The sequence below is a fragment of the Oncorhynchus keta genome, chromosome 19, assembly GCF_023373465.1.
Source record: "Oncorhynchus keta strain PuntledgeMale-10-30-2019 chromosome 19, Oket_V2, whole genome shotgun sequence".
In the NCBI taxonomy this organism is placed as follows: domain Eukaryota; kingdom Metazoa; phylum Chordata; class Actinopteri; order Salmoniformes; family Salmonidae; genus Oncorhynchus; species Oncorhynchus keta.
Genome location: NC_068439.1, coordinates 83,199,993 through 83,222,400, shown reverse-complemented (window position 1 = coordinate 83,222,400; position 22,408 = coordinate 83,199,993). Strand labels below are relative to the sequence as shown.

At 48.3% G+C, this 22,408-nt stretch overlaps 1 protein-coding gene and 2 long non-coding RNA genes across 5 annotated transcripts; 1 reads left to right on the top strand and 2 right to left on the bottom strand.

Annotated features, from left to right (window-relative positions):
• Nucleotides 1–946: 946 nt before the first annotated feature.
• Nucleotides 947–20,862, bottom strand: LOC118373549 (translation initiation factor eIF-2B subunit delta-like). Its single transcript, XM_052468982.1, has 9 exons — nt 20,842–20,862; nt 20,713–20,804; nt 19,850–19,964; nt 19,212–19,288; nt 15,852–15,954; nt 15,589–15,716; nt 14,897–15,074; nt 1,949–2,129; nt 947–1,632 (listed from the first exon to the last, which is right to left on the bottom strand). Exons 1-9 carry the CDS (start codon nt 20,860–20,862, stop codon nt 1,433–1,435), a joined length of 1,095 nt encoding a protein of 364 aa, XP_052324942.1. The 3' UTR covers nt 947–1,432.
• On the top strand, nt 2,299–14,468 carry LOC127909546 (uncharacterized). Of its 3 annotated transcripts, XR_008071794.1 has the most exons (10): nt 2,299–2,648; nt 3,682–3,894; nt 6,862–6,961; nt 9,933–10,065; nt 10,468–10,645; nt 12,908–12,996; nt 13,042–13,518; nt 13,652–13,705; nt 14,282–14,325; nt 14,415–14,468. It is a non-coding gene; the product is annotated as an uncharacterized LOC127909546 (long non-coding RNA). The 3 variants fall into 3 exon arrangements; XR_008071795.1 differs by lacking the exons at nt 2,299–2,648; nt 3,682–3,894; nt 6,862–6,961; ... (3 more) ...; nt 13,042–13,518; nt 13,652–13,705 and adding exons at nt 6,550–6,638; nt 10,900–11,131; nt 12,641–12,728; nt 13,928–13,971 and having other exon boundaries at nt 14,282–14,435; XR_008071796.1 differs by lacking the exons at nt 2,299–2,648; nt 3,682–3,894; nt 6,862–6,961; ... (2 more) ...; nt 13,042–13,518; nt 13,652–13,705 and adding exons at nt 6,550–6,638; nt 12,641–12,728; nt 13,928–13,971 and having other exon boundaries at nt 10,056–10,154; nt 14,282–14,435.
• Nucleotides 7,067–11,516, bottom strand: LOC127909547 (uncharacterized). Its single transcript, XR_008071797.1, has 3 exons — nt 11,428–11,516; nt 10,765–10,807; nt 7,067–7,125 (listed from the first exon to the last, which is right to left on the bottom strand). It is a non-coding gene; the product is annotated as an uncharacterized LOC127909547 (long non-coding RNA).
• Nucleotides 20,863–22,408: the final 1,546 nt, after the last annotated feature.

Below are 22,408 nucleotides of genomic sequence, written 5' to 3'. Positions count from 1 at the left end.
AAATCTTTGATTGTTGCGTTTATATTTGTATTCAGTATAGACATGATACACTGAAAATATACACTGAACAAAAATATAAATGCAACATGTAAAGTGCTGGTCTCATGTTTCATGGTCCCAGTCTTCTCTTCACTGCTCCCACAGCCATTTAGATGTGCCTTTGTTCTCTGGTCCCACTTCCCCACACCCTTACCAGCTTCAGGCCCACTTACCCACTCTGATCCCCTTACCAGCTTCAGGCCCACTTCCCCACTCTGATCCCCTTACCAGCTTCAGGCCCACTTCCCCACTCTGATCCCCTTACCAGCTTCAGGCCCACTTCCCCACTCTGATCCCCTTACCAGCTTCAGGCCCACTTCCCCACACTCTGATCCCCTTACCAGCTTCAGGCCCACTTCCCCACACTCTGGCCCCTTACCAGCTTCAGGCACACTTCCCCACACTCTGGCCCCTTACCAGCTTCAGGCACACTTCCCCACACTCTGGCCCCTTACCAGCTTCAGGCCCACTTCCCCACACTCTGGCCCCTTACCAGCTTCAGGCCCACTTCCCCACACTCTGTCCCCTTACCAGCTTCAGGCCCCTTACCAGCTTCAGGCCCACTTCCCCACACTCAGGCCCCTTACCAGCTTCAGGCCCCTTACCAGCTTCAGGCCCACTTCCCCACACTCTGGCCCGTTTACCAGCTCCAGGCCCACTTCCCCACACTCTGGCCCCTTACCAGCTTCAGGCCCCTTACCAGCTTCAGGCCCACTTCCCCACACTCTGGCCCCTTACCAGCTTCAGGCACACTTCCCCACACTCTGGCCCCTTACCAGCTTCAGGCCCACTTCCCCACACTCTGTCCCCTTACCAGCTTCAGGCCCCTTACCAGCTTCAGGCCTACTTCCCCACACTCTGGCCCCTTACCAGCTCCAGGCCTTACCAAAAGAACACACAGGAACTCTTGTTTAAAAAGCCATTTCAGATGTACATTTATTTAAATGCCAAAAGCACAAGTGTGAATGTGTGCGCAGTGTAGACTCGCGGTCTGGCACTTCTGTCGTCCGACTTGGGCCAGTGGGCGTGTAGCCTAGCATGTAGGAAGACTGAGGCGGGGACAGACTTTTGTATCTAAAGTCCCGTTCCAACATACACACACTGGCACGCCACTAAGAATGAAGCTATTTATCAGGTCGGTCTGCGCATTGTAAGACGGATGCTAGACGGGACATTGGAACATAGGTTGGCATTTTGTAATGCACTATATAAAACACTACTTTTGACCAGATGACCAGAGACGTATGGGCCCTGGTCAAAAGTAGTGTACTATATAGGGAATAGGGGGCCATTTGAGACGGCCTATAACTTGCCAGACAAGCACTTCTTCTAGAACACAGTCAGATCAAGTCTACATCATACCCCCCCACGTCATCCCCTACCCCCCCCCCCTCTACTGTTCCAAGTTTTTGACCCGGAGTACAACAGGAACGGAGGTACAGGGGATCATGCCCAGGTCTGTGATGACCAGGTCAACAAAATCTGGCGGCGTTACGTCGTAGACCAGATTCAACAGCCCCAGGGAGCTGACATCATGCCAGTTCTCCAGCTGGGTCTTCCCCTTCCGGGTCACCATCAGGTCATCGGGGTCATCTGAGGAAAGAAAGTGATTAGTCAAAGGCGAGGGGTTAGTGAAATTCTTACGGCTAATGCTTACTAAAGTTTGTGTCGATGCTGTTCAAGTCTAGTCAGTTTAGGAATAGAATAGAATTTAAAGTGTGGATAAGTTTGTCTATCGAAGTAAAAATCACATTTGCACATCCTTATCTGTGTTGACTAGAGGGCAGGATGGAAATGACTTGCTTTACATCAACTAGATTACTTCATTATCTCTAGAAGGATAACCCCATACTGTAAGCTCTTTATATGTCATAGTAAAGTCAACGAGGCCAAATAACTCCCACAGTACCGAGCTCGTTTGAGACGAAGGAGTCAGTCTGCACCCTCTCGCAGAACTTGTATGTCTCACAGCAGACCAGAACCGGCACGTTGAAGGTCCTAGCCACCAGAGCTATCTGAGATGTGCCCACACGAGACATCACGTAGCCATTAGCCAGCAGAGCATGGGCACCCAGGAACACCTTAGATACCTGGGAGAAGGGGGAGTTTAATGATTACACGTAGATGTTAAATATATTGGAGATTTGTTAAACAAAAAAAGGACGGGGAAGAAAGAGGGTTAAACTGAGAAGCATTGGAAGAAAAATAAATCACTGTTTGGATTTTCTACAACAACATTTCTGATTAAATCAACTCATGTCTAAGGGCAGAGATGAGGACCTAGGTCACCTCAGGTAGTATGTATGAGAGGGCAGAGATGAGGACCTAGGTCACCTCAGGTAGTATGTACGAGAGGGCAGAGATGAGGACCTAGGTCACCTCAGGTAGTATGTACGAGAGGGCAGAGATGAGGACCTAGGTCACCTCAGGTAGTATGTACGAGAGGGCAGAGATGAGGACCTAGGTCACCTCAGGTAGTATGTACGAGAGGGCAGAGATGAGGACCTAGGTCACCTCAGGTAGTATGTACGAGAGGGCAGAGATGAGGACCTAGGTCACCTCAGGTAGTATGTACGAGAGGGCCGAGATGAGGACCTAGGTCACCTCAGGTAGTATGTACGAGAGGGCCGAGATGAGGACCTAGGTCACCTCAGGTAGTAGGTACGAGAGGGCCGAGATGAGGACCTAGGTCACCTCAGGTAGTATGTACGAGAGGGCAGAGATGAGGACCTAGGTCACCTCAGGTAGTATGTACGAGAGGGCAGAGATGAGGACCTAGGTCACCTCAGGTAGTATGTACGAGAGGGCAGAGATGAGGACCTAGGTCACCTCAGGTAGTATGTACGAGAGGGCAGAGATGAGGACCTAGGTCACCTCAGGTAGTATGTACGAGAGGGCAGAGATGAGGACCTAGGTCACCTCAGGTAGTATGTACGAGAGGGCAGAGATGAGGACCTAGGTCACCTCAGGTAGTATGTATGAGAGGGCAGAGATGAGGACCTAGGTTACCTCAGGTAGTATGTATGAGAGGGCAGAGATTAAGACTAGGTTACCTCAGGTAGTATGTACGAGAGGGCAGAGATGAGGACCTAGGTCACCTCAGGTAGTATGTACGAGAGGGCAGAGATGAGGACCTAGGTCACCTCAGGTAGTATGTACGAGAGGGCAGAGATGAGGACTAGGTCACCTCAGGTAGTATGTATGAGAGGGCAGAGATGAGGACCTAGGTCACCTCAGGTAGTATGTACGAGAGGGCAGAGATGAGGACCTAGGTCACCTCAGGTAGTATGTACGAGAGGGCAGAGATGAGGACCTAGGTCACCTCAGGTAGTATGTACGAGAGGGCAGAGATGAGGACCTAGGTCACCTCAGGTAGTATGTACGAGAGGGCAGAGATGAGGACCTAGGTCACCTCAGGTAGTATGTACGAGAGGGCAGAGATGAGGACCTAGGTCACCTCAGGTAGTATGTACGAGAGGGCAGAGATGAGGACCTAGGTCACCTCAGGTAGTATGTACGAGAGGGCCGAGATGAGGACCTAGGTCACCTCAGGTAGTATGTACGAGAGGGCCGAGATGAGGACCTAGGTCACCTCAGGTAGTAGGTACGAGAGGGCCGAGATGAGGACCTAGGTCACCTCAGGTAGTATGTACGAGAGGGCAGAGATGAGGACCTAGGTCACCTCAGGTAGTATGTACGAGAGGGCAGAGATGAGGACCTAGGTCACCTCAGGTAGTATGTACGAGAGGGCAGAGATGAGGACCTAGGTCACCTCAGGTAGTATGTACGAGAGGGCAGAGATGAGGACTAGGTTACCTCAGGTAGTATGTATGAGAGGGCAGAGATGAGGACTAGGTCACCTCAGGTAGTATGTATGAGAGGGCAGAGATGAGGACCTAGGTCACCTCAGGTAGTATGTACGAGAGGGCAGAGATGAGGACCTAGGTCACCTCAGGTAGTATGTACGAGAGGGCAGAGATGAGGACCTAGGTCACCTCAGGTAGTATGTACGAGAGGGCAGAGATGAGGACCTAGGTCACCTCAGGTAGTATGTACGAGAGGGCAGAGATGAGGACCTAGGTCACCTCAGGTAGTATGTACGAGAGGGCAGAGATGAGGACCTAGGTCACCTCAGGTAGTATGTACGAGAGGGCAGAGATGAGGACCTAGGTCACCTCAGGTAGTATGTACGAGAGGGCAGAGATGAGGACCTAGGTCACCTCAGGTAGTATGTACGAGAGGGCAGAGATGAGGACCTAGGTCACCTCAGGTAGTATGTACGAGAGGGCAGAGATGAGGACCTAGGTCACCTCAGGTAGTATGTACGAGAGGGCAGAGATGAGGACCTAGGTCACCTCAGGTAGTATGTACGAGAGGGCAGAGATGAGGACCTAGGTCACCTCAGGTAGTATGTACGAGAGGGCAGAGATGAGGACCTAGGTCACCTCAGGTAGTATGTACGAGAGGGCAGAGATGAGGACCTAGGTCACCTCAGGTAGTATGTACGAGAGGGCCGAGATGAGGACCTAGGTCACCTCAGGTAGTATGTACGAGAGGGCCGAGATGAGGACCTAGGTCACCTCAGGTAGTAGGTACGAGAGGGCCGAGATGAGGACCTAGGTCACCTCAGGTAGTATGTACGAGAGGGCAGAGATGAGGACCTAGGTCACCTCAGGTAGTATGTACGAGAGGGCAGAGATGAGGACCTAGGTCACCTCAGGTAGTATGTACGAGAGGGCAGAGATGAGGACCTAGGTCACCTCAGGTAGTATGTACGAGAGGGCAGAGATGAGGACCTAGGTCACCTCAGGTAGTATGTACGAGAGGGCAGAGATGAGGACCTAGGTCACCTCAGGTAGTATGTACGAGAGGGCAGAGATGAGGACCTAGGTCACCTCAGGTAGTATGTACGAGAGGGCAGAGATGAGGACCTAGGTCACCTCAGGTAGTATGTATGAGAGGGCAGAGATGAGGACCTAGGTTACCTCAGGTAGTATGTATGAGAGGGCAGAGATTAAGACTAGGTTACCTCAGGTAGTATGTACGAGAGGGCAGAGATGAGGACCTAGGTCACCTCAGGTAGTATGTACGAGAGGGCAGAGATGAGGACCTAGGTCACCTCAGGTAGTAGTATGTACGAGAGGGCAGAGATGAGGACTAGGTCACCTCAGGTAGTATGTATGAGAGGGCAGAGATGAGGACCTAGGTCACCTCAGGTAGTATGTACGAGAGGGCAGAGATGAGGACCTAGGTCACCTCAGGTAGTATGTACGAGAGGGCAGAGATGAGGACCTAGGTCACCTCAGGTAGTATGTACGAGAGGGCAGAGATGAGGACCTAGGTCACCTCAGGTAGTATGTACGAGAGGGCAGAGATGAGGACCTAGGTCACCTCAGGTAGTATGTACGAGAGGGCAGAGATGAGGACCTAGGTCACCTCAGGTAGTATGTACGAGAGGGCAGAGATGAGGACCTAGGTCACCTCAGGTAGTATGTACGAGAGGGCCGAGATGAGGACCTAGGTCACCTCAGGTAGTATGTACGAGAGGGCCGAGATGAGGACCTAGGTCACCTCAGGTAGTAGGTACGAGAGGGCCGAGATGAGGACCTAGGTCACCTCAGGTAGTATGTACGAGAGGGCAGAGATGAGGACCTAGGTCACCTCAGGTAGTATGTACGAGAGGGCAGAGATGAGGACCTAGGTCACCTCAGGTAGTATGTACGAGAGGGCAGAGATGAGGACCTAGGTCACCTCAGGTAGTATGTACGAGAGGGCAGAGATGAGGACTAGGTTACCTCAGGTAGTATGTATGAGAGGGCAGAGATGAGGACTAGGTCACCTCAGGTAGTATGTATGAGAGGGCAGAGATGAGGACCTAGGTCACCTCAGGTAGTATGTACGAGAGGGCAGAGATGAGGACCTAGGTCACCTCAGGTAGTATGTACGAGAGCGCAGAGATGAGGACCTAGGTCACCTCAGGTAGTATGTACGAGAGGGCAGAGATGAGGACCTAGGTCACCTCAGGTAGTATGTACGAGAGGGCAGAGATGAGGACCTAGGTCACCTCAGGTAGTATGTACGAGAGGGCAGAGATGAGGACCTAGGTCACCTCAGGTAGTATGTACGAGAGGGCAGAGATGAGGACCTAGGTCACCTCAGGTAGTATGTACGAGAGGGCAGAGATGAGGACCTAGGTCACCTCAGGTAGTATGTACGAGAGGGCCGAGATGAGGACCTAGGTCACCTCAGGTAGTATGTACGAGAGGGCCGAGATGAGGACCTAGGTCACCTCAGGTAGTAGGTACGAGAGGGCCGAGATGAGGACCTAGGTCACCTCAGGTAGTATGTACGAGAGGGCAGAGATGAGGACCTAGGTCACCTCAGGTAGTATGTACGAGAGGGCAGAGATGAGGACCTAGGTCACCTCAGGTAGTATGTACGAGAGGGCAGAGATGAGGACCTAGGTCACCTCAGGTAGTATGTACGAGAGGGCAGAGATGAGGACCTAGGTCACCTCAGGTAGTATGTATGAGAGGGCCGAGATGAGGACCTAGGTCACCTCAGGTAGTATGTACGAGAGGGCAGAGATGAGGACCTAGGTCACCTCAGGTAGTATGTACGAGAGGGCAGAGATGAGGACCTAGGTCACCTCAGGTAGTATGTACGAGAGGGCAGAGATGAGGACTAGGTTACCTCAGGTAGTATGTACGAGAGGGCAGAGATGAGGACTAGGTTACCTCAGGTAGTATGTACGAGAGGGCAGAGATGAGGACCTAGGTCACCTCAGGTAGTATGTATGAGAGGGCAGAGATGAGGACCTAGGTTACCTCAGGTAGTATGTACGAGAGGGCAGAGATGAGGACGTAGGTCACCTCAGGTAGTATGTACGAGAGGGCAGAGATGAGGACGTAGGTCACCTCAGGTAGTATGTACGAGAGGGCAGAGATGAGGACGTAGGTCACCTCAGGTAGTATGTATGAGAGGGCAGAGATGAGGACTAGGTCACCTCAGGTAGTATGTATGAGAGGGCAGAGATGAGGACTAGGTCACCTCAGGTAGTATGTACGAGAGGGCAGAGATGAGGACCTAGGTCACCTCAGGTAGTATGTACGAGAGGGCAGAGATGAGGACTAGATCACCTCAGGTAGTATGTACGAGAGGGCAGAGATGAGGACTAGGTTACCTCAGGTAGTATGTACGAGAGGGCAGAGATGAGGACTAGGTTACCTCAGGTAGTATGTACGAGAGGGCAGAGATGAGGACTAGGTTACCTCAGGTAGTATGTACGAGAGGGCAGAGATGAGGACTAGGTTACCTCAGGTAGTATGTACGAGAGGGCAGAGATGAGGACTAGGTTACCTCAGGTAGTATGTACGAGAGGGCAGAGATGAGGACTAGGTTACCTCAGGTAGTATGTATGAGAGGGCAGAGATGAGGACTAGGTTACCTCAGGTAGTATGTACGAGAGGGCAGAGATGAGGACCTAAGTCACCTCAGGTAGTATGTATGAGAGGGCAGAGATGAGGACCTAAGTCACCTCAGGTAGTATGTACGAGAGGGCAGAGATGAGGACCTAGGTTACCTCAGGTAGTATGTATGAGAGGGCAGAGATGAGGACTAGATCACCTCAGGTAGTATGTACGAGAGGGCAGAGATGAGGACTAGATCACCTCAGGTAGTATGTACGAGAGGGCAGAGATGAGGACTAGATCACCTCAGGTAGTATGTACGAGAGGGCAGAGATGAGGACTAGATCACCTCAGGTAGTATGTACGAGAGGGCAGAGATGAGGACTAGATCACCTCAGGTAGTATGTACGAGAGGGCAGAGATGAGGACCTAGGTCACCTCAGGTAGTATGTACGAGAGGGCAGAGATGAGGACCTAGGTCACCTCAGGTAGTATGTATGAGAGGGCAGAGATGAGGACCTAAGTCACCTCAGGTAGTATGTACGAGAGGGCAGAGATGAGGACTAGATCACCTCAGGTAGTATGTATGAGAGGGCAGAGATGAGGACCTAGGTCACCTCAGGTAGTATGTACGAGAGGGCAGAGATGAGGACCTAAGTCACCTCAGGTAGTATGTACGAGAGGGCAGAGATGAGGACTAGGTTACCTCAGGTAGTATGTACGAGAGGGCAGAGATGAGGACTAGGTTACCTCAGGTAGTATGTATGAGAGGGCAGAGATGAGGACTAGGTTACCTCAGGTAGTATGTACGAGAGGGCAGAGATGAGGACGTAGGTCACATCAGGTAGTATGTACGAGAGGGCAGAGATGAGGACTAGGTTACCTCAGGTAGTATGTACGAGAGGGCAGAGATGAGGACTAGGTTACCTCAGGTAGTATGTACGAGAGGGCAGAGATGAGGACTAGGTTACCTCAGGTAGTATGTACGAGAGGGCAGAGATGAGGACTAGGTTACCTCAGGTAGTATGTACGAGAGGGCAGAGATGAGGACTAGGTTACCTCAGGTAGTATGTACGAGAGGGCAGAGATGAGGACTAGGTTACCTCAGGTAGTATGTATGAGAGGGCAGAGATGAGGACTAGGTTACCTCAGGTAGTATGTACGAGAGGGCAGAGATGAGGACCTAAGTCACCTCAGGTAGTATGTACGAGAGGGCAGAGATGAGGACCTAAGTCACCTCAGGTAGTATGTACGAGAGGGCAGAGATGAGGACCTAGGTTACCTCAGGTAGTATGTACGAGAGGGCAGAGATGAGGACTAGATCACCTCAGGTAGTATGTACGAGAGGGCAGAGATGAGGACTAGATCACCTCAGGTAGTATGTACGAGAGGGCAGAGATGAGGACTAGATCACCTCAGGTAGTATGTACGAGAGGGCAGAGATGAGGACTAGATCACCTCAGGTAGTATGTACGAGAGGGCCGAGATGAGGACTAGGTTACCTCAGGTAGTATGTACGAGAGGGCAGAGATGAGGACTAGGTTACCTCAGGTAGTATGTACGAGAGGGCAGAGATGAGGACTAGGTTACCTCAGGTAGTATGTACGAGAGGGCAGAGATGAGGACTAGGTTACCTCAGGTAGTATGTACGAGAGGGCAGAGATGAGGACGTAGGTCACCTCAGGTAGTATGTACAAGAGGGCAGAGATGAGGACGTAGGTCACCTCAGGTAGTATGTATGAGAGGGCAGAGATGAGGACTAGGTTACCTCAGGTAGTATGTATGAGAGGGCAGAGATGAGGACTAGGTTACCTCAGGTAGTATGTACGAGAGGGCAGAGATGAGGACTAGGTTACCTCAGGTAGTATGTACGAGAGGGCAGAGATGAGGACTAGGTTACCTCAGGTAGTATGTATGAGAGGGCAGAGATGAGGACTAGGTTACCTCAGGTAGTATGTACGAGAGGGCAGAGATGAGGACTAGGTTACCTCAGGTAGTATGTACGAGAGGGCAGAGATGAGGACTAGGTTACCTCAGGTAGTATGTACGAGAGGGCAGAGATGAGGACTAGGTTACCTCAGGTAGTATGTACGAGAGGGCAGAGATGAGGACCTAAGTCACCTCAGGTAGTATGTACGAGAGGGCAGAGATGAGGACTAGGTTACCTCAGGTAGTATGTACGAGAGGGCAGAGATGAGGACTAGGTTACCTCAGGTAGTATGTATGAGAGGGCAGAGATGAGGACCTAGGTCACCTCAGGTAGTATGTACGAGAGGGCAGAGATGAGGACCTAAGTCACCTCAGGTAGTATGTATGAGAGGGCAGAGATGAGGACCTAGGTCACCTCAGGTAGTATGTACGAGAGGGCAGAGATGAGGACCTAGGTCACCTCAGGTAGTATGTACGAGAGGGCAGAGATGAGGACCTAGGTCACCTCAGGTAGTATGTACGAGACGGCAGAGATGAGGACCTAGGTCACCTCAGGTAGTATGTACGAGAGGGCAGAGATGAGGACCTAGGTCACCTCAGGTAGTATGTACGAGAGGGCAGAGATGAGGACTAGGTTACCTCAGGTAGTATGTATGAGAGGGCCGAGATGAGGACTAGGTTACCTCAGGTAGTATGTATGAGAGGGCAGAGATGAGGACTAGGTTACCTCAGGTAGTATGTACGAGAGGGCAGAGATGAGGACCTAGGTCACCTCAGGTAGTATGTACGAGACGGCAGAGATGAGGACCTAGGTCACCTCAGGTAGTATGTACGAGAGGGCAGAGATGAGGACCTAGGTCACCTCAGGTAGTATGTATGAGAGGGCAGAGATGAGGACTAGGTTACCTCAGGTAGTATGTACGAGAGGGCAGAGATGAGGACGTAGGTCACCTCAGGTAGTATGTATGAGAGGGCAGAGATGAGGACCTAGGTCACCTCAGGTAGTATGTACGAGAGGGCAGAGATGAGGACTAGATCACCTCAGGTAGTATGTACGAGAGGGCAGAGATGAGGACCTAGGTCACCTCAGGTAGTATGTATGAGAGGGCCGAGATGAGGACTAGGTTACCTCAGGTAGTATGTACGAGAGGGCAGAGATGAGGACCTAGGTCACCTCAGGTAGTATGTACGAGAGGGCAGAGATGAGGACTAGGTTACCTCAGGTAGTATGTACGAGAGGGCAGAGATGAGGACCTAGGTCACCTCAGGTAGTATGTACGAGAGGGCAGAGATGAGGACTAGGTTACCTCAGGTAGTATGTACGAGAGGGCAGAGATGAGGACTAGGTTACCTCAGGTAGTATGTATGAGAGGGCAGAGATGAGGACTAGGTCACCTCAGGTAGTATGTACGAGAGGGCAGAGATGAGGACTAGATCACCTCAGGTAGTATGTACGAGAGGGCAGAGATGAGGACTAGGTTACCTCAGGTAGTATGTACGAGAGGGCAGAGATGAGGACTAGGTTACCTCAGGTAGTATGTATGAGAGGGCAGAGATGAGGACTAGGTTACCTCAGGTAGTATGTACGAGAGGGCAGAGATGAGGACCTAGGTCACCTCAGGTAGTATGTACGAGAGGGCAGAGATGAGGACTAGGTTACCTCAGGTAGTATGTATGAGAGGGCAGAGATGAGGACTAGGTTACCTCAGGTAGTATGTACGAGAGGGCAGAGATGAGGACCTAGGTCACCTCAGGTAGTATGTATGAGAGGGCAGAGATGAGGACCTAGGTTACCTCAGGTAGTATGTACGAGAGGGCAGAGATGAGGACTAGGTTACCTCAGGTAGTATGTATGAGAGGGCAGAGATGAGGACTAGGTTACCTCAGGTAGTATGTACGAGAGGGCAGAGATTAAGACTAGGTTACCTCAGGTAGTATGTACGAGAGGGCAGAGATGAGGACTAGGTCACCTCAGGTAGTATGTATGAGAGGGCAGAGATGAGGACTAGGTCACCTCAGGTAGTATGTATGAGAGGGCAGAGATGAGGACCTAGGTCACCTCAGGTAGTATGTACGAGAGGGCAGAGATGAGGACTAGGTTACCTCAGGTAGTATGTATGAGAGGGCAGAGATGAGGACCTAGGTTACCTCAGGTAGTATGTATGAGAGGGCAGAGATGAGGACTAGGTTACCTCAGGTAGTATGTATGAGAGGGCAGAGATGAGGACTAGGTCACCTCAGGTAGTATGTACGAGAGGGCAGAGATGAGGACTAGGTTACCTCAGGTAGTATGTACGAGAGGGCAGAGATGAGGACTAGGTTACCTCAGGTAGTATGTACGAGAGGGCAGAGATGAGGACTAGGTTACCTCAGGTAGTATGTACGAGAGGGCAGAGATGAGGACGTAGGTCACCTCAGGTAGTATGTACAAGAGGGCAGAGATGAGGACGTAGGTCACCTCAGGTAGTATGTATGAGAGGGCAGAGATGAGGACTAGGTTACCTCAGGTAGTATGTATGAGAGGGCAGAGATGAGGACTAGGTTACCTCAGGTAGTATGTACGAGAGGGCAGAGATGAGGACTAGGTTACCTCAGGTAGTATGTACGAGAGGGCAGAGATGAGGACTAGGTTACCTCAGGTAGTATGTACGAGAGGGCAGAGATGAGGACTAGGTTACCTCAGGTAGTATGTACGAGAGGGCAGAGATGAGGACTAGGTTACCTCAGGTAGTATGTACGAGAGGGCAGAGATGAGGACTAGGTTACCTCAGGTAGTATGTACGAGAGGGCAGAGATGAGGACTAGGTTACCTCAGGTAGTATGTACGAGAGGGCAGAGATGAGGACCTAAGTCACCTCAGGTAGTATGTACGAGAGGGCAGAGATGAGGACTAGGTTACCTCAGGTAGTATGTACGAGAGGGCAGAGATGAGGACTAGGTTACCTCAGGTAGTATGTATGAGAGGGCAGAGATGAGGACCTAGGTCACCTCAGGTAGTATGTACGAGAGGGCAGAGATGAGGACCTAAGTCACCTCAGGTAGTATGTATGAGAGGGCAGAGATGAGGACCTAGGTCACCTCAGGTAGTATGTACGAGAGGGCAGAGATGAGGACCTAGGTCACCTCAGGTAGTATGTACGAGAGGGCAGAGATGAGGACCTAGGTCACCTCAGGTAGTATGTACGAGACGGCAGAGATGAGGACCTAGGTCACCTCAGGTAGTATGTACGAGAGGGCAGAGATGAGGACCTAGGTCACCTCAGGTAGTATGTACGAGAGGGCAGAGATGAGGACTAGGTTACCTCAGGTAGTATGTATGAGAGGGCCGAGATGAGGACTAGGTTACCTCAGGTAGTATGTATGAGAGGGCAGAGATGAGGACTAGGTTACCTCAGGTAGTATGTACGAGAGGGCAGAGATGAGGACCTAGGTCACCTCAGGTAGTATGTACGAGACGGCAGAGATGAGGACCTAGGTCACCTCAGGTAGTATGTACGAGAGGGCAGAGATGAGGACCTAGGTCACCTCAGGTAGTATGTATGAGAGGGCAGAGATGAGGACTAGGTTACCTCAGGTAGTATGTACGAGAGGGCAGAGATGAGGACGTAGGTCACCTCAGGTAGTATGTATGAGAGGGCAGAGATGAGGACCTAGGTCACCTCAGGTAGTATGTACGAGAGGGCAGAGATGAGGACTAGATCACCTCAGGTAGTATGTACGAGAGGGCAGAGATGAGGACCTAGGTCACCTCAGGTAGTATGTATGAGAGGGCCGAGATGAGGACTAGGTTACCTCAGGTAGTATGTACGAGAGGGCAGAGATGAGGACCTAGGTCACCTCAGGTAGTATGTACGAGAGGGCAGAGATGAGGACTAGGTTACCTCAGGTAGTATGTACGAGAGGGCAGAGATGAGGACCTAGGTCACCTCAGGTAGTATGTACGAGAGGGCAGAGATGAGGACTAGGTTACCTCAGGTAGTATGTACGAGAGGGCAGAGATGAGGACTAGGTTACCTCAGGTAGTATGTATGAGAGGGCAGAGATGAGGACTAGGTCACCTCAGGTAGTATGTACGAGAGGGCAGAGATGAGGACTAGATCACCTCAGGTAGTATGTACGAGAGGGCAGAGATGAGGACTAGGTTACCTCAGGTAGTATGTACGAGAGGGCAGAGATGAGGACTAGGTTACCTCAGGTAGTATGTATGAGAGGGCAGAGATGAGGACTAGGTTACCTCAGGTAGTATGTACGAGAGGGCAGAGATGAGGACCTAGGTCACCTCAGGTAGTATGTACGAGAGGGCAGAGATGAGGACTAGGTTACCTCAGGTAGTATGTATGAGAGGGCAGAGATGAGGACTAGGTTACCTCAGGTAGTATGTACGAGAGGGCAGAGATGAGGACCTAGGTCACCTCAGGTAGTATGTATGAGAGGGCAGAGATGAGGACCTAGGTTACCTCAGGTAGTATGTACGAGAGGGCAGAGATGAGGACTAGGTTACCTCAGGTAGTATGTATGAGAGGGCAGAGATGAGGACTAGGTTACCTCAGGTAGTATGTACGAGAGGGCAGAGATTAAGACTAGGTTACCTCAGGTAGTATGTACGAGAGGGCAGAGATGAGGACTAGGTCACCTCAGGTAGTATGTATGAGAGGGCAGAGATGAGGACTAGGTCACCTCAGGTAGTATGTATGAGAGGGCAGAGATGAGGACCTAGGTCACCTCAGGTAGTATGTATGAGAGGGCAGAGATGAGGACCTAGGTTACCTCAGGTAGTATGTATGAGAGGGCAGAGATGAGGACTAGGTTACCTCAGGTAGTATGTATGAGAGGGCAGAGATGAGGACTAGGTCACCTCAGGTAGTATGTATGAGAGGGCAGAGATGAGGACTAGGTTACCTCAGGTAGTATGTATGAGAGGGCCGAGATGAGGACTAGGTTACCTCAGGTAGTATGTACGAGAGGGCAGAGATGAGGACCTAGGTCACCTCAGGTAGTATGTACGAGAGGGCAGAGATGAGGACTAGGTTACCTCAGGTAGTATGTACGAGAGGGCAGAGATTAAGACTAGGTTACCTCAGGTAGTATGTACGAGAGGGCAGAGATGAGGACCTAGGTCACCTCAGGTAGTATGTATGAGAGGGCAGAGATGAGGACCTAGGTCACCTCAGGTAGTATGTACGAGAGGGCAGAGATGAGGACTAGGTTACCTCAGGTAGTATGTACGAGAGGGCAGAGATGAGGACTAGGTTACCTCAGGTAGTATGTACGAGAGGGCAGAGATGAGGACTAGGTTACCTCAGGTAGTATGTACGAGAGGGCAGAGATGAGGACTAGGTTACCTCAGGTAGTATGTATGAGAGGGCAGAGATGAGGACTAGGTTACCTCAGGTAGTATGTACGAGAGGGCAGAGATGAGGACGTAGGTCACCTCAGGTAGTATGTATGAGAGGGCAGAGATGAGGACTAGGTTACCTCAGGTAGTATGTATGAGAGGGCAGAGATGAGGACTAGGTTACCTCAGGTAGTATGTACGAGAGGGCAGAGATGAGGACGTAGGTGCAGCTGATGCCTCGCTGTACGAGACGTCTCAGAGCCTCCCTTCCCTCCAGACGAGGCCGGCTGTCCACAACGATCACACGGAACTTCCTGCTCTTATCATATGCCTCGCACAGGATGTGGTTCACCAGGGACGAGCTACAGAGGGGGAGAAGAGACATGAGAACTCAATAACTGATGCCTTCCTTAATGATACCTAGCCTGGTCTCAGATCTGCTACAGAGGGGGAGAAGAGACATGAGAACTCAATAACTGATGCCTTCCTTAATGATACCTAGCCTGGTCTCAGATCTGCTACAGAGGGGGAGAACAGCTTGATCAATAGACGATCACTACTGGATTGTAAAACCAACCCCCGGACCCCTACACCCGAGGCACTACTGTAAAGTGGAGAGGATTGGAATCAATTCAAGCAATAGGGATGGTTACAGGGAGAGCTTCTCTGTGCTTCATGCAGAGTGGCTGGGTGGCAGAGTGGCTGGGTGGCAGAGTGGCTGGGTGGCGACCACCTATAGACTATAGACTAGAAGAAGTTAGATCTCACCATCCATAGACTAGAAGACGTTAGATCTCACCATCCATAGACTATAGACTAGAATGACGTTAGATCTCACCATCCATAGACTATAGACTAGAAGACGTTAGATCTCACCATCCATAGACTAGAATGACATCTCCGTCACTGATCTTCTCTATGGCGTATTTAGAGATGGCCTTGGCAGCCAGAACTACGTTTTCCTTTATGTAACGGTCTATACACGTCTGCAGTTTGGTCTTCGCCTAGAAAAGAGAAAGAGAGAGAAAATGGTTGTTACCATAAAAAAAAAAAAGGACATGATGAGTTAAAATGTGACCAAGAAACTGAAACGGGCCTTTTTAACAAACAAGAATTGAAACTGTATTCTGAAAACTCACTTCCTCTTCTTTGAACTGACTAGGAATATTGGAGATTTCTTTCTTGATATATTTGATTGCGTTGCCCATGCTCGCCGACAGGGGGCGACATTGATTGAGAAAACTGCAAAAACAAAAACAAAAGTATAATACACTAAAAGAAACCCCCCCCCCACAAAAGCAGTCTGTAACACCGGTTTTCTATCATTGTATGATGCAAGGAACCACTTCACAAAAACAAAATGCTCAACAATTTTTTTTTAAACCACAGAGAGTGAGACAGAAATGTAGGCTACACTCTGTTTTATGGCGTCTCTGTATCGTCAAGCCCGTCTCAAAATACAAACACTGCCCCTTTAAGGCTCTCCTGGAAGATGATTGCCCCCCTGGTAGCCTATAAAATATTGCAATATTACAATTACAACCAAATACTTTTTATGTTTTTATAAAATAATTCCCTCCAGGGATGGAGATTAAGGGCATCCCGGTGTCCCGGGGACAATAGAAAAATAAGTCTACGGTTCAAAACCGACTGGGACAATTCTGGGACGACAGATCCACAATTCACACAACCACTGTACATTAAAACATGTTTTCAAAAAGCAACGAGGCTGATGCAACAGATCAGAACGTTTAGTTTAAAATAAAAAAGGTTAACATGACTGTAGGCTACGCGCAAATGATCCAAAATGCAATTAGAGGGAAAACACCGTTCTCAAAACGCGCAAGCAGTTTAGATTGAAATGTCTGTTTGATATTAAGAGGGGAGATCTAAAGAGGATTATCAATAGACTAGCACGGGTTACTAATAGGATTATCAATAGACTAGCACACGGGTTACTAATATGACTGGGATTATCAATAGACTAGCACACGGGTTACTAATATGACCAGGATTATCAATAGACTACCACACGGGTTACTAATATGACCGGGATTATCAATAGACTAGCACACGGGTTACTAATATGACTGGGATTATCAATAGACTAGCACGGGTTACTAATATGACTGGGATTATCAATAGACTAGCACACGGGTTACTAATATGACTAGGATTATCAATAGACTAGCACGGGTTACTAATATGACTGGGATTATCAATAGACTAGCAGGGGTTACTAATATGACCGGGATTATCAATAGACTAACACGGGTTACTAATATGACTGGGATTATCAATAGACTAGCACACGGGTTACTAATATGACTGGGATTATCAATAGACTAGCACGGGTTACTAATATGACTGGGATTATCAATAGACTAGCACACGGGTTACTAATATGACTGGGATTATCAATAGACTAGCAGGGGTTACTAATATGACTGGGATTATCAATAGACTAGCACGGGTTACTAATATGACTGGGATTATCAATAGACTAGCACACGGGTTACTAATATGACCGGGATTATCAATAGACTAGCACGGGTTACTAATATGACTAGGATTATCAATAGACTAGCACGGGTTACTAATATGACTGGGATTATCAATAGACTAGCACACGGGTTACTAATATGACCGGGATTATCAATAGACTAGCACGGGTTACTAATATGACTAGGATTATCAATAGACTAGCACGGGTTACTAATATGACCGGGATTATCAATAGACTAGCACGGGTTACTAATATGACTAGGATTATCAATAGACTAGCACGGGTTACTAATATGACCGGGATTATCAATAGACTAGCACACGGGTTACTAATATGACTGGGATTATCAATAGACTAGCACGGGTTACTAATATGACTGGGATTATCAATAGACTAGCACGGGTTACTAATATGACCGGGATTATCAATAGACTAGCACGGGTTACTAATATGACTGGGATTATCAATAGACTAGCACACGGGTTACTAATATGACTGGGATTATCAATAGACTAGCACGGGTTACTAATATGACCGGGATTATCAATAGACTAGCAGGGGTTACTAATATGACCAGGATTATCAATAGACTAGCACGGGTTACTAATATGACTGGGATTATCAATAGACTAGCACACGGGTTACTAATATGACCGGGATTATCAATAGACTAGCATGGGTTACTAATATGACCAGGATTGTGCTTTTGGCTGCTGGACAATAAAATAAATGTTGGTTTGAAAAGCAAAAGAACACTAGAGAACTTCTGGTTTCAATGGGATATTAAGTGTTAATAAAACATTTGTGGTTGTATTTAGGCTAGGCTACTTTGGCTAGGCTACATGGGCTAGGCTACATGGGCTAGGCTACTTGGGCTAGGCTACTTGGGCTAGGCTACTTGGGCTAGGCTACTTGGGCTAGGCTACTTGGGCTAGGCTACTTGGGCTAGGCTACTTGGGCTAGGCTACGCAAGACATGCTTCATAAAAAATGACATAAAACATCCATGTTTAAAACAGTTAAATTGATGGTGAAATAGTTTCCAAAATGCTGAGCGCCTCTGCTCAGACTCAACGTAGGTGATGTCCAGTGAGCAAACAGGCACTGTCTTTCATTCTCCGCTCTTGTGTATTTGATCTGAACACACCGTGCCTCAAGTACGTCTACATAATGTTAGACATTAATGTTCATTATATTTGTCAAACATGACTAGTGTTTTGCCAATATTTAATCTAATTAAAAGTCTCGTTAAAGTTTGCTACATTTTTGTGGCTCCTCCCTCATCGGTTGGACATGAGGCTGTAGACAATATACACATCATCTATAATTTAACCTATAGGCTTATTTATGTGCATTATATTTTACCTTTATTTAAACTTGGCAAGTCAGTTAAAGAACAAATTCTTATTTTCAATGACGGCCTAGGAACAGTGGGTTAACTGACTTGTTCAGTTGCAGAACGACAGATGTTTTACCCTGACAGCTCAGGGATTCGATCTAGCAACCTTTCGGGTTACTAGTCCAACGCTCTAACCACTAGGCTACCCTGTCGCCTCTACGCTCTAACCACTAGGCTACCCTGCCGCCTCTACGCTCTAACCACTAGGCTACCCTGCCGCCTCTACACTCTAACCACTAGGCTACCCTGCCGCCTCTACACTCTAACCACTAGGCTACCCTGCCGCCTCTACACTCTAACCACTAGGCTACCCTGCCGCCTCTACACTCTAACCACTAGGCTACCCTGTCGCCTCTACACTCTAACCACTAGGCTACCCTGTCGCCTCTACACTCTAACCACTAGGCTACCCTGTCGCCTCTACACTCTAACCACTAGGCTACCCTGTCGCCTCTACACTCTAACCACTAGGCTACCCTGTCGCCTCTACACTCTAACCACTAGGCTACCCTATAATAAAAAACTTGTCCTGGACAAGAGAACGTTAATGTGGAGCCCTGGAGAAGATTTGAGAAATGGGCTGTAGATCCTGTACCTGATATAGGGCTTGAGCTTGTTGACCAGGTCTCTGGCCAGCTCCTCATTAGGAGGAGTAGTATAGTCCCTGATCACCTGTATGGACGGGACAGAGATCACCACCGAAATGGTTAAAACAGTGGACCATTTAAAATGTTATACAGCCGAGGAGGATTAGAACTAAGAGCAGGCCTGGGGTCAATAGTACTGGACCCGTTTGGCTACTTCAGATATACAGCCGAGGAGGATTAGAACTAAGAGCAGGCCTGGGGTCAGTAGTACTGGACCCGTTTGGCTACTTCAGATATACAGCCGAGGAGGATTAGAACTAAGAGCAGGCCTGGGGTCAGTAGTACTGGACCTGTTTGGCTACTTCAGATATACAGCCGAGGAGGATTAGAACTAAGAGCAGGCCTGGGGTCAGTAGTACTGTACCCGTTTGGCTACTTCAGATATACAGCCGAGGAGGATTAGAACTAAGAGCAGGCCTGGGGTCAGTAGTACTGGACCCGTTTGGCTACTTCAGATATACAGCCGAGGAGGATTAGAACTAAGAGCAGGCCTGGGGTCAGTAGTACTGGACCCGTTTGGCTACTTCAGATATACAGCCGAGGAGGATTAGAACTAAGAGCAGGCCTGGGGTCAGTAGTACTGTACCTGTTTGAAGGCGTGGAGCAGGGCTACAGAGCGAGCGTTGGATCCCACCACGATGCCCTGGGAATACTGCAGACCCAACCGCACGATGGAGGGGTGGATCACAGTAGAGGGAATGCTGACGGACAGAACAATTACAGATACCGTCAAAAAAGGTACAAGCTATCAGTGTATGTATGTATGTATGTATGTATGTATGTATGTATGTATGTATGTATGTATGTATGTATGTATGTATGTATGTATGTATATATCAGTGTTAGAAGCAACTATCATCAGTAAATTATCCACACAGGAACGTTTTGCAACTAAAACAAATTTCTATTTGACAAATTCAGGTAAGTCCCTCCCCGTTTTGCTCAGTTTGCTTCCGTTTAAGAAACGTTTTGAAACAGATTTGCGGATTGAATACACCCCAGAGTTCACCCTAGGGTATTCTGACTAGGTGGTGCTGATGTAGGCCGAACGTTGGGAATAGGGAGGTCTGGGGGGGGGGGTCAGTCAACTTTCCCCTCAGGAAGTTGGAGCCTGTAACTGCCATTTCCTGATCATAAATGACTTGGAGGTGGTCTCAATGACACTTTCTACGTTACATTTAGGGGTAATGATTATTCTAATTAATAGGCGTCGTCTATGTGGAAATCAGTACTATGACTACAAGGGGGCGAGCCAGAGCGGAGAGCTAGAGATTTGTTCTCCACGCCCAAGTCCTCTGATTGGCTCAGCTTCAACTTCAGATGGTTGAGACAAAAACCACAACGTGCCAACTAGAAGGGGCAGGTAGGAAGTTACCTGAGTTGCTGGGTGAGGGGGGCAGGTAGGAAGTTACCTGAGTTGCTGGGTGAGGGGGGCAGGTAGGAAGTTACCTGAGTTGCTGGGTGAGGGGGGCTTTGCGGCTGTACTGGTGCAGGTGAGAGAACAGGCTGACTTTGTAGCCATAGTCAGATCGTAGGGGGATCTGAAACACACACACACATCATACAGAAAGTAATCACATCCCTTGACTTGTTCCACATTTTGTTTGTGTCTCTGGCCTACACACAATACCCCATAATGTCAAAGTGGAATCATGTTTTTTTTATTTTTTATCTTTACAAATGAATTAAAAATGAAAAGCTGAAATGTCTTGAGTCAATAAGGTTTTAAACCCCTTTGACACACAATAAGTTGCAATAATAGTGTTTAACAGGATTTTTTTAATGACTGCCTCAGCTCCGTACCCCACATACAGATAATTGTAATAAGGTCGAGCAGTGAATTTCAAACACAGATTCAACCACAAAAACAGGGAGGTTTTCCAACAGAATATATATATTTATTTAACTAGGCAAGTCAGTTAAGAACAAATTCTTATTTACAATGACGGCCTACCTAATATCCCCTTGAGCATGGTGAAGTTCTTAATTACACTTTAGATGGTGTATCAATACACCCAGTCACTACAAAGATACAGGCGTCCTTCCTAACTCAGTTGCCGGAGAGGAAGGAAACTCCTCAGGGATTTCACCATGAGACCAATGGTGACTTTAAAACAGCTACAGAGTTTAATGGCTGTGATACGAGAAAACTGAGGACGGACAAACACTGTAGTTACTCCAAAATACTAACCTAAATGACAGAGTGAAAGAAGGAAGCCTTTACAGAATATAAATATTCCAAAACATGCTTCCTGTTTGCAACAAGGCACTAAAGTAAAACTGAAAAACATGTGGCAAAGAAATTAACTGTTTTTCCTGAATAGAGAGCATTATGTTTTGGGGAAATCCAATGCAACACATTGTACCACTCTCTATATTTTCAAGCATGGTGGTGGCTGCATCATCTTATGGGTATACTTGTCATCGCCAAAGACTAGGGAGTTTTTCAGGATAAAAAAGAAACGGAATAGAGCTAAGCACAGACAAAAATCCTAGTTCAGTTTGCTTTCCAACAGACACTGGGAGACAAATTCACCTTTCAGCTGGACAAATCTACACTGGAGTTGCTTACCAAGATGACACTGAATCTTCCTGAGTGGCCTAGTTATAGTTTGACTTAAAATCAACTTTGCAAGACTTGAAAATGGCTGTCCAGCAATGACTAACAGCCAACTTTACAAAGCTTGAATTTTCTTTTGATAATATTGTTCAATCCAGATGTGCAAAGCTCTTAGAGACTTACCCAGAAAGACTCACAGCTGTTACCGCCACCAAAAGGTGACTAACATGTATTGACACAGGGGGTTGAATACTTATCTAAATCTAGATATATTAGGGATTTATTTTTCACACTTTTTTTTAAAAAATGTTAAGAGATTTTTTAACCAGTTTGACAAGAGTATTTTGTGTAGATTGATTTTAATTTCTATTTTAATTGTAACACAACGAAATATGGAATAAGTAAAAGGTTGTGAATACTTCCTGATCTCTACAATAAATGTACAACATATCAAATCCTGCACAGCAAGCAGACTGTGTGCTGTAGGGCAGCAGAGCTAATCACAAAACAAGGAAATGCAGCGCCACCTACTGGAACAGTGTTGTACAGCACCACCTACTGAACCAGTGTTGTACAGCGCCACCT